The sequence below is a fragment of the Triticum urartu genome, chromosome 2A (assembly GCF_056163025.1).
Source record: "Triticum urartu cultivar PI428250 chromosome 2A, HENAU_Tu73, whole genome shotgun sequence".
NCBI classification, from domain to species: domain Eukaryota; kingdom Viridiplantae; phylum Streptophyta; class Magnoliopsida; order Poales; family Poaceae; genus Triticum; species Triticum urartu.
The window spans coordinates 199,882,818-199,894,696 of NC_141874.1; the positions used below are offsets into that span (position 1 = coordinate 199,882,818).

General features: G+C 47.4%; 1 protein-coding gene across 1 annotated transcript; it reads right to left on the minus strand.

The window, feature by feature from the left end:
• Positions 1-8,458: 8,458 nt before the first annotated feature.
• Positions 8,459-11,652, minus strand: LOC125528360 (mixed-linked glucan synthase 2). The gene is made up of 3 exons (XM_048692833.2): positions 11,355-11,652; positions 10,517-11,243; positions 8,459-10,331 (listed from the first exon to the last, which is right to left on the minus strand). The coding sequence occupies exons 1-3, from the start codon at positions 11,597-11,599 to the stop codon at positions 8,694-8,696; spliced, it is 2,610 nt and encodes an 869-aa protein (XP_048548790.1). The 5' UTR covers positions 11,600-11,652; the 3' UTR covers positions 8,459-8,693.
• Between the last annotated feature and the right edge of the window lie 227 nt (positions 11,653-11,879).

Below are 11,879 nucleotides of genomic sequence, written 5' to 3' on the forward strand. Positions count from 1 at the left end.
ACTAGGAAAGGGGGAAACCTACTCCTACTAGGAGTAGGAATCCCCCCTTTCGGCGTGCCCCTTGAGGCCGGCCCTCCTCCTCATCCTCCCCTCCTTTATATACGGGGGAGGGGGCACCCCATAGACACACAAGTTGATTTCTTAGTTGTGTGCGGTGCCCCCTCCATATTTTTCCACCTCAGTCATATTGTCGTAGTGCTTAGGCGAAGCCCTGCGTCGGTAACTTCATCATCACTGTCACCATGCCGTCATGCAGACGAAACTCTCCCTGGGCCTTAGCTAGATCTAGAATTCGAGGGACGTCACCGAGCTGAACATGTGCAGATCGCGGAGGTGCCGTGCGTTCGGTACTTGATCGGTTGGATCGCGAAGACGTTCGACTACATCAACCGCGTTACTAAACGCTTCCGCTTTCGGTCTACGAGGGTACGTGGACACACTCTCCCCGCTTGTTGATATGCTTATCCTAGATAGATATTGCGTGATCATAGGATTTTTTTGAAATACTATGTTCCCCAACATCGACCGGTAAAGATCTTCGTAGAATATGTTGGAGCCAATATGAGCATCTGGGTTCCGCTATTGGTTATTGACCGGAGAGGTGTCTTGGTCATGTCTACATAGTTCTCAAACCCGTAGAGTCCGCATGTTTAACGTTCGATGACAATCTAGTATTATATGAGTTATGTGATTTGGTGACCGAATGTTGTCCGGAGTCCCGGATGAGATCACAGACATGACGACGAGTCTTGAAATGACCGAGAGGTAAAGATTGATATATAGGACTATGGAATTCGGACACCGGAAGTGTTCCGGAGGGTGCCGGGTACATATCAGGTCACCAGAAGTGTTCCAGACACCCCCGGCAAAAGATATGGGCCTTATGGGCCAAGAGGGAAAACACACTAGCCACAAGGGGCTGGTGCACCCTCCATATGGGCCGGCCAAGAAGGAGAAGGAAAGAGGGGAAGGGAAAGGAAAAAAGAGGGAATAGGATTCCCCCCTTCCTTCCCTCTCCCCCTCTCTTTCCTTCCCTCTCCGAAAATAAGGAAAGGGGGGTGGCCGAATTGGGGGAGGTCCTCAAGTAGGATTGCTCCTACTTGGGGTGCCCCAAGGCTGCTCCCCTCTCCCTCCCACCTATATATACGTGAGGAGGGGGCGCCTAGAATAGACACCAACAATTGTTAGCCGTGTGCGGCGCCCTCCTCCACAGTTTACGCCTCCGGTCATATCTTCATAGTGTTTAGGTGAAGCCCTACGCGGATCACTTCACCATCACCGTCACCACGCTGTCGTGATGATGGAACTCATCTTCTTCCTCGACACCTTTGCTGGATCAATAGGACGAAGGACCTCATCGGGCTGAACGTGTGCAGAACTCGAAGGTGCCGTACGTTCGGTGTTTGATCGGTCGGATCTAGAAGAAGTTCGACTACATCAACCGCGTTGTCAAACGCTTCCGCTTTCGGTCTACGAGGGTACGTGGACACACTCTCCCCCTCTCGTTGCTATACATCTCCTAAGTAGATCTTGCGTGAGCATAGGATTTTTTTTGAAATTGCATGTTACGTTTCCCAACACCACGACCCACAGTGTCCACCTTGTAGCTTCGCCCCTACCTGCAAGTACGTTGGTGGACGAAGCCCACATGAAAGATGTTCGTGTGTTGTGTGCTAGATCCAGATCATGGCATGGTCATGAGAGCTGATCAAGGCTGAGTTGAGAGATAAGTTTGGCTAGGTCGGACTAGCAGTGTAACAGATCGACAGGGAGGTCATTTTTTAGGGTAATGTAACATAAACCCAAAAATATTTCATCATACGCATCAGTCTAGGACCATTATGAAGATGCATACAAGGTTTGATCTGATCGTTACCAACTCGTAGCACAAAGAAAGTAGAATTGGTCAAGATTGTTCGTGCAAATCCCCACAGCTAAGAATTTACAACCTCCCAACCGCGAGGATTTTCTCCCTTGACCAGTCCTTCGGATAGAACCTCGCACATTCAAAAATGGGGGAGGCTGTCCCCTAGGGGGAACCCCTCTTTTTTCTTCTTTTTTTACTCATTATTTTTCCTTTTTCTTTCCTAGGTTGTTCCCGATTTAAAAAAACACATTTTTTAAAAAAGTTGGAATTTCAGTTTTATCTGTTTTTCAAAATTTGTTCACATATTCAGGAAGTGTCCGCATTTTAGAATGTATTAGAGATTTCAAAAATTCTCCCGTTCTCAAAATTTCTTCACGTATTAAAAAGATGATGTTTGGAACATGTTAAAGAACGTTTGATTTTTTTAAAAGGTCAAACTTAAAATTTTCTTCTAAATTTCAGCCTGTTCCTGTTTTTCAATGTTGTCACATATTCACAAATATTCAGCAAATTTCAAAAGAAATCACATTTCAAAATTTCAAAAAATATTCCCTATTCCAAATTTGTTCAAACATTAAAAAATTGTTCATGCTGTTTTCATAATTTCAAAGTTTGTCTAAAATTTCAAAATATATTTTCATTTTTGAATAAATGTTTGGTATTTTCTAAATTTTGTTCACAATTTCAAATAATTACCACAAAATTTAAAATTGATAAAAATTTAAAAAATTCTTTGTCAACATTTTTTCGAGTCCTTGAACATTTTGTTGAATTCGAGACTTTTTACTGAATTTTGCTAACATTTTCTGAATTTCTTGAACATTTTTAGAAACAAGATTGTTTTGTGAATTGGAGAACATTTTTTGATGAATGTTTTTTTCTAATTTGAAAACATTGTTTTAATGCAGGATTTTTTAATTCGAGAAAATTTTACAATTTCATGAGATTTTTAAATTAAAACTGACCTAGTTTAAAAGAGGAACTAAGTAAAAAACACCTAGGGTAAAAACGATGCTGCTAGGCCGACCCATTAGCGGGAGACTGCTGTTAGGCGACCGGGGCGGCGAGAGCCTCGCGGTCGCTATGGGCGACGCATATCATCGCCTGCAGCTCCCTGGTCATGGAAGGTAAGAAATGCAAAAGGGACGACATCATGCCTACATCTACACATATGTGAGGAACGCCGTCGACAGTAACCGTCGGAGAGCGACAACAATGCGCTGCCCTGGTAGCCTATAACTAAGCACCTCGCCACCAACACTCGCACGATGCCAAATATGAGTGCATTGCAATCAACATGGGGTGTGATACATACATACGCTACCTCTGCGTGATGCCCCTTCCTCACCAACATCATCCCTAAAGGGGGGCATGTCCTCGATGCCCCCTTACCTTGGCTAAAATGGGTGGAGGTGGCTTCCCCAAGGGGGGCCCACCTCCCAACACTCTCCGCATATGGGGTTGCTGTCCCTCAACACAACACCCCAAAGGGGCGCCCCTCCAACACCATCCAGCAAAACAGGGAGGTTGTCTCCCCAGGGAAACCCCTCCCAACATGATGTTCTTTGTGTTTGCTGCCCCTGGGGTTGTCCGAAAAATTCTGGGACGTCCTTGAGTATTTTTGAAACCATTCGAAAAATTTCGGACGCACTCCAAAACATATCCGACTTGATGGTATTTTTGGTTTTCCCCGGAACTTTTTCGGTTACTACGAAGCACTTTCGGTTTTCTCTCTGAAACATTTCCATCGTCTCCGAAACTTTTCCAGTGACTTTCTCTCAAGCTACTAACCTCCTAGTACTCAGTAGATAGATGACCCTTAAGCATGTGACTCTATAGGTTCGCTGAAATATTGACATGTCCTAAACACTTTTTGATCAATGATCAATAGCGGAACCGTGGACAGATGACATTTAACGATTCCCAAAGTTCATGAAGTAAGTATGAAGGAAAGGACGCAGAGTTTCTGGTCCCGGGCTCATCTGCACCCGCGCTCAGAAAAAAATCAAAACAAATACTATAAATATTCAAAAAAAATCCAATTCTTTGTGTGGTAGATAATTTGATGCGTGAGGTCCGCTTCAAATTTCAACTCATTTGGACATTTGAGCAGCTCTCGGCAAAAAGACAAATTGGCTAGAACAGTGTGTGAACGGTAAACCTTTTTATAGATCCTGAATTTATTTATTTTGCCGAGAGCTGCTTAGATGTCCAAATGAGTTGAAATTTGGAGCGGACCTCAATCATCAAATTATCTACCACACAAAAAATTGGATGTTTTTTTGAATTTTTCTAGTATTTGTTTTCATTTTGTTTCTGAGCGGGAGCAGATGAGCCTAGGCACCGAGTTGGATTTCCATAAAGGAACTCGGTACTCTCATGGTCTAAGAAATTGTGCAAACATCTAACTTTCTCTGTGTTACAACCATTAACTTATGAAGAACGTATCTCATGGCATAACAACAATTGGGACAGTTCAACACAAATGTTCTTCTAACACCGTGTCATTAAAGTTACCAGCATACTCATGCCCATGATCAGGAAAACATAACCATCATGCAACACTTTAGCTAGTCTTAGAGGCACGACCAGGAATACATTTTACCGTTTATTGTTCCACACATGCACATGGGTTTTCCTCTGAGCCTTTATGGATATACAGGCTCAAGGACCATTGCAACTATAGCATAGAATATAAACATGATTATGAACATGGAAATAAAACAGTAGCATTTATTATTGCCTCTAAGGCATATTTCCAACACGGTTGGTGTAGAAGACGGTAATGATTTCAGCGACGATGACACATGAGCATGATGCTGATGGTGGCTGAGTTCTCAGCATGGAAACACATGGTGTAGGTCTGAGGACTTGTGGGCTTCTACAAGACTATGGTGTAGGGTTGATTCCAGGCAGTGTACACATGAGAGAGAGCTTGAAATCGATGGGGCGTGGGGTAGCATGGCCAGCTACATGGAGTCATGTTAAGGGTGGAGCAGGAGTCTGGTGGAAGACTTCACTCGATGCTGATAGAGGGGTTACTATGTAAGGATCCGAAAATTGAAGCCTATCAGCGGAAAAAGCGAGAGACACGTGGTTCAGACTGGGACCCAATGGTCTGAAGGAAAAGTGTTACTCTACATCGGACGGTGATGATCGGTGGTTCTTTGTAGTAGGGGTTGAGGCGGTGTGGGCTAGCTATCCAGGGCTCGATCGGGATAACAGAGGCTTGATGCGGTCATAGCAGCAAGGCAGTCAGACATATGGTCAGACAAAGTGTGGAAAGGGTGTTGAAGCTGTGTTGGCAGTATCAGGTTCAAGTTGGTGATAGGATCTATTGATACCAGGAGATAGATGAGGGTTGACCATGCATAATCTGAGAAAAGTGATGGAAAGTATGAATTTGTCAAAAGCTGAGAGAGTACATGGCCGTTTATTCTGTGGTGTTCAGTGCACATGGCAAAGTGCAGATGACAAGTACATAAGAAGGCGGAGTGCTATAGGTGTGGGACATGTAAGAAACTATTCGGAAAAAAAAGTGAGACACCTGTGAATTTGACTAAGGTGATAGCTGGGCGATGGTGAAATTATTTTAAATTTCATACATCAGTGAGGAAAGAGTTAGGATAATGAGTTGGGGCAACTCTTATATATGGTGTCTAATATTTGAGTTGTTCACTTTCACGCAGGCAGTGATCGATATGTGATGACATTGAACGAATACTCTGGAAGTTGGTAGCGCAAACTAGAGTAAAGAAGTGACTTAATTTTGCTCGAGTATTGATTATGAAGAAGAGAAGGGACTACAATTGTAGGTGGAATCATGTGGAGCCTGGGAGTAGTAGCGGTGCTCGTCGTATAATCTCAAGTCTAATATACATGGAGGTTCGACGCATGAATAAATTCTAAGGGGTAGAGAATATCTGCCAAGGTGAAGAATATCTATGTAACCTATTACAACATAATAGCACATGTACGCAGGGGGAAGCCGACGGCTTGTGCCGACGTCTGGGGCTGGTGTTTGGCATTGTAGCAGTATCATGGGGAGGAGTGTCCATAGTCAGACCCAGAGATGTAGCCATGTTGGTGAATCTCATTAACAAATGTTATGTTGTGCCTCGTGTGATTGATTGGTCCTCGGTAGATTGATTACGCGCCTCGGATTAGTTCTAACATTCCAGCCATGAAAAAAAATACATACAATTATACTGATTTCTTTTTAGAAATGGAGGTATACCTCCGGCCTCTGCATCATGATGATGCATGCGGCCCTTTTATTAAAAATCCAGAAAGCATCATCGTAAAGGTCTTACAGCTCACAAACGGAGCAAAACAAAGTACATAAACTGGAAAATTACAAGCGGACAAAAACAACTGATACGGCAATAATAAGGATAAGATCTCTAGACTCCTATCCTGTTATGCGAACGCCATCCGAACCGGTTGAATATAACCCGAGTCACCATCTCCCATTGGTTGCACCCAGTAACCAAAGGCTCTCTGGAGTCCATAGGAGTGAGTAAGGACCACGTACGGATCCAAGCTGTAGCTCTGAAGATAACCCGCAAAAAAGTTAATTTGTGTTGTCTGTTAAAAATCATATCATTTCTACAGTTCCATATAGCCCATAATAACGCACATATTCCAATCCGAATACGAGCTGCCATGATCTGTTCAACCCCAGCTAACCACGTCCCAAACAAAGACACAATATCTACTTTTTTCGATAAAGGGCGCTTTTATTAACTCAAAATGTAGCATCGAGAGGATACAAAACATAAAGAGCGACACTCGGCCTCTGCATAGCTAAGATGCACACAGCTATGAAACAAACAGTCTGACAAAAAAAATATAAAAATGACAAAGTGGCAACAGTAAAGCCATATGGGGCCGAAACTATGCCTATGTCGACGGAGAAGGTGGATCGATTCGGAAATTATGCTGCCACCCATGTTGGGTAAAAACCTCCCTGGCCACCCGCTCCAACCGCATACACACCGCCTTGAACAGCGATTGGTACTCCGTTCGGTGCAGAGTAGACCACATACGAAGTCAGTGCGTACAACGGTAAATAACCTGCATAGGAGAAGAGATTTTGTCATTAAAGACACAATATCTACTGGAGGGTTGATATTAAAAGCTATATGAACGGTTCTCCAAAGTAACTTGGCAAGTGGGCATTCAAGGAATAAATGTTGTATTCTCTCATCTTGAGCACAAAAACAACACCGCGAATTGCTTACCCATCGCCTCTTAAGTAAGTTGTCCTTTGTGAGTATTACTTGCTTGTGGACAAACCACATAAAAAATTTAATCCGCAAAGGAACCTTAACCTTCCATATATGTAGTGACCTTGAGAGGGGGGCAGAATTGATCAGATCCGTATAAAAAGATTTCACCGTAAATATCTCATTTTTAATTAACCTCCATTGTGTTGAGTCCGGCATGTCGGAGAGTCAAACTTCAATCAATCTCCGAACCAAGTGCATCCAGGCTGTCCATCTCTCACCCACTAACGTACGTCTGAACTGGACGTTCAAGGGAATAGTTTGAAGGACGATACCTACGTAATCCTCCTTACGTTGCACAATATTGTAGAGGGTGGGATATTGTAAGGCCAGAGGCGTCTCTCCTAACCATGTATCCTCCCAAAATCTTGTTGACATCCCGTTGCCAACCAAGAATTTGACCCTACGAAAGAACATATCCTTCGTTCTCATAAGTCCCTTCCAGAACGGTGAATCAGTCGGTCTGATGGTAACCTGGGCTAGCGTTTTCGAATGCAAATACTTATTGTGCGGGATTTGAGACCACATGCCATCCGGCTCTGTCTCTAACCTATACAACCATTTGCTCATAAGACATTTATTCTTAATTTCCAAGTTCTCAACACCGAGCCCCCCTTGGTCTTTAGGTCGACAAAGGATATCCCATCGCGCGAGACGGTATTTCCTCTTGGCCTCATCAGACTGCCAAAAGAAACGAGATCTAAAGAAATCAAGTCGCTTTCGGCCCCCTTTTGGAATTTTGAAGAACGAAAGTAAAAACATTGGCATGCTAGTCCATACTGAGTTAATCAAAACTAGCCGACCTCCATAAGACATCAGCTTGCCCTTCCAGCAGCTGAGTGTTTTTTCAATTCGTTCTTCAATACATTTTCATTCTTTATTGGATAGCTTACGGTGATGAATCGGAATGCCCAAGTAACTGAAAGGTAAGGCACCTAATTCGCATCCAAACAATTGTCTGTATGTATGTTCTTTGTCTTTGGCCTTCCCAAAACAGAACACCTCGCTCTTATGAAAATTGATGTTTAAGCCAGACAATTGTTCGAATAGACACAAGATAAGTTTCATGTTACGTGCCTTAGCCATGTCATGTTTCATGAACAGAATAGTGTCATCGGCATATTGTAGAATGGACACCCCTTCATCAACAAGATGAGGAACTAGACCCTCTACATGACCATTCTGCTTGGCCCTGCCAATAATTACGGCCAACATATCTGCTACAATATTGAACAGAAGAGGTGACATGGAATCCCCTTGTCTCAACCCCTTATGCGTCTGGAAGTAGTGACCAATGTCATCGTTCACCTTAATTCCGACAATTATACTGATGGTCTCAAGTTTGCTAGAGTTGTTCTTACACGAAGAGAGCACAAGCTGCACTTCAATTTTTTTGAAGAAAAGATAGGTACATCTCTATAAGTAGAGGAGTGGCACACAATGACCAGTTCTCATGCTATATAGACACGAATACACACACTCAAATTATTGCAGTAGTGACTGTGACTATACTTGTAAAAAGAATGAGCCGTACGTGTCTACCCAGATGGTCCGGTCACCGATGCTTCACCAAGAGAAGCTGCAGCTTCTGAAAAATCAGCTGGGTACGGAGCATGGAAGGTGACATACACGAGCGCGACGGCGCCAATGGCCATGACCAACATGACGAACAGGATGACGGGCCTCTTCCCCCATTTCCCCATGATCCCGAGCGCAAACGGGTAGAGGAGCACGATGATCCACACGTTGAACAGCATCCCGAGCAGCACGTGCCGCGCCTGGTCCGTGAAGAACCCCCATGCCGCCGCCTTGCCTATCGCTGCCCCGACGGCCGCGACGTTCACGACGAGCACCACGATGGTCGGGAGCAGCAGCGGCACCCACCGCACGGTGTACAGGTCGGCGAACTTGTCATTGGAGCAGGCGTCCGTCTGCTTGGACGTGAGCCTGAAGTATATCCCCTTCCCGGTGACGAGCTTGAGCGCCATGTAAAGCACCGCCGTCGGGTACACGCCCGTGGCCCCGATCATGTAGAACTGCTCGTTGCGGCACCAGTCGAGCAGCGTGATCCCCGCCCATTTCACCTCGAACATGCCGATCACGTGAATGATGGATATGACGGCGACGAGGTACATGATGTACGTGCCGAACGGCCTCTGGATGTAGAACTGCTCTGAGAAGAGCCAGAGGACGGGGAAGAGGTTGTAGGCCAGGATGAACACCGTGACGATCGGGTAGGTCGACATGTTGAGGTAGGCGATGCGCTGGAGAGGGTGGAGCCGGCGACCGGCCATGAGAGCATTGCTGTGGGAGAAGAACATCTCGAGGGAGCCGCCCGACCACCGGAGCACCTGGTAGAGGCGCTCGGTGAGGTTAATCGGAGCCGTTCCGCGGAAGGCGGCCGGCTCCATGGAGCAATACATGGAGCGCCACCCTTGCCGGTGCATGCGGAATCCGGTCACCACGTCCTCCGTCGCGATGTTGTACACCCACCCGACGTCTCTCCCCCATGAACTTCCATCCTCGTAGGCGCACGTCATCAGGGTAGCCAGGTCATTGCTGAGTGCCTCGTCGACCAACACCGGCGTGATAGACCGCTCCTGGATTGCCCCATCCGGCATCGAGTTTATGAACGACGTCGAGCTACCGAACTCATTGACCTTACCTGCAAGCTTGATGTTCTCCGCTCTGTAACGTGCTGGCTCCATGCCATAGAGCGCGACACGGCGGAACATGGTGCCGGTGCCAAGGTAGGAAGGCCCTTGGAGGCCGTTGAGGGAGAGCATGGTGCCGTCGAAGAAGACACGGTTGTGATTGGCGTAGCGGTCCGTCGGGTCGACGTCGTCGAAGCGCTGAGGAAACTGGACAAAGGCCGTGTTCTGACCGTCGCGAGGGTCGAGCATGAAGCACATAGGGGCGCGGAGAGCTTGCGAGTTGTTGATGTAGTGGTCGCCGTCAAAGTTGACGACGAAGGGCGCGTTGGAGAGCAACGCCGAGACACGGAGCATCACGTTCATGGCGCCTGCCTTCTTTTGGTGGTTATAACCGGGTCGCTTCTCCCGGGACATGTATACGAGCATGGGGAGCCTCGTGTCAACGTTGCTGAAGTCGAGTGGATTGTCGGCGCTCGCCGGCGATCCCAGTTGTGGTTTACAACTTGGATGGCCTAGTATCACCTGTGAGAAAAACACGTTAATCCAATAAATTTGAGAAATTGGTCTCCTTTCCTTTTCCTTTTAAGCCGCCAAATCACTATCCAACGAACAAATTTCGTCGACTGAGCTTTAAGACAGAGATCTCTCACTAGACTCATAAATTAAGAGGAATTGACTAATCGAAAGGTGCAACTCACAACTCTTACCTGAACAATTCCAGCATGTTGTCCTCTCCGGTGGTTGTCAACCTGCTCGATCCATGTACCAGGCCATTGTGTCCCATCAGCCATCCAGGTTGCACGTACACCATCTCCCTTTTTGCTCGAGTTATACGCATCAGATCGTTGGCGGATGGTGGTGGAAAGGGAGTCTACCCTCACCTTGAACTCATCATACTCTCTGCGCACACGCCTATGATCCCTCATGAACTCTCCGGCCATACTCCCGGCGTACTGCTGCGTTTTCATCCCAAAATAGTTCTCGGGGGATCTTGGCTCTACACAGTACTTCCGACAAAAAGGAACCCACAGCACAGCGAAATTGGCAACTTCGATCATCGCCTCGTAGTGCACCAGCGTGCCGCCGTCGTCCGAGAGGTAGCAGGCGTACTTGTCGACGGGGTAGTCGGTGGCGAGGATGGAGAGGATGGTGTTGACGGTGTACAAGAGGGGTTCGTCGACGGGGTCGACGGTGGTGACGAAGATGTCGATGCCCGGCAGGTTGGCGTCGCCGGAGTGGTCCGCGAGGGCGGCCAGGTCGGGGACGCGCTTGACGGGGTTGAGCTTGGGCAGCTGGTTGAGGAGCCACGAGAAGCCGAACCAGACGTCGGCGACCATGGACGTGGCCCACAGCCACACGCCGTCATGGTTCTTGTGCTTCACGCGCCACGCGAAGAAAGCGACGATGGCGACCAAGCGGACGAGGATCATGAACCTGGTACAGAACGACAGCCGTATTCAGATTTCAGAAGCGTAGCGGTACGTACGTACGAGAACAGCATGCATGCATGCAGGCAGGCTAGAATGGCGCGCAGCGCGGACGGACCTGTAAGGATGCAGGATGCTTCCCTTGACCTTGAAGGTCCGGAACAGCGGCGGTCGGTTGCCGTCGCCGGCGATGGCTCCCGACGTGTCTCCCTCGTCCGCGGCCACCCACACGTCGTCCTTGGCGTCGGCAGCCCGCTTGGCGGCGGGGGAGTCTGCTGCTAGGCTGGCGCGCCCGCTCTCGGCGTTGCCGTCCGGGGCCTCGACGCGGAGGGCGTTGGCTCGGCGAGTGACTGCCGCGGCCATCGTGTAAGCCAACCCTACGTGCACCTAGACAGCTTTTTCGTGTCGTTCAGATGCTTGCCCGGCGGGGGGTTATATAGGGACTGCTAGGCGCTAGCTAGTCGCTATTGCTCGTAACCATCGGCTGCCAGTTGGGTGGCATGGTCAAATACTGCAACTGGAAGCCGCCGCACGTACGGTGGTGCACTTTTATTCCGTCTGGTCGTACCGCACCGCACCGCGGCAAGAACAATTTTCCGAGTTCTGATGGAGCAAATACAACCGACAAAAACTCACCTGCTAG

Coding starts and splice junctions, on each gene's coding strand:
- LOC125528360 (XM_048692833.2), bottom strand. CDS start 11,599: ATGGCCGCGGCAGTCACTCGCCGAGCCAACGCCCTCCGCGTCGAGGCC. Junction 11,244..11,354: donor AGCATCCTGCATCCTTACAG/GTCCGTCCGCGC, acceptor GTTCTGTACCAG/GTTCATGATCCTCGTCCGCT. Junction 10,332..10,516: donor AACATGCTGGAATTGTTCAG/GTAAGAGTTGTG, acceptor TTTTTCTCACAG/GTGATACTAGGCCATCCAAG.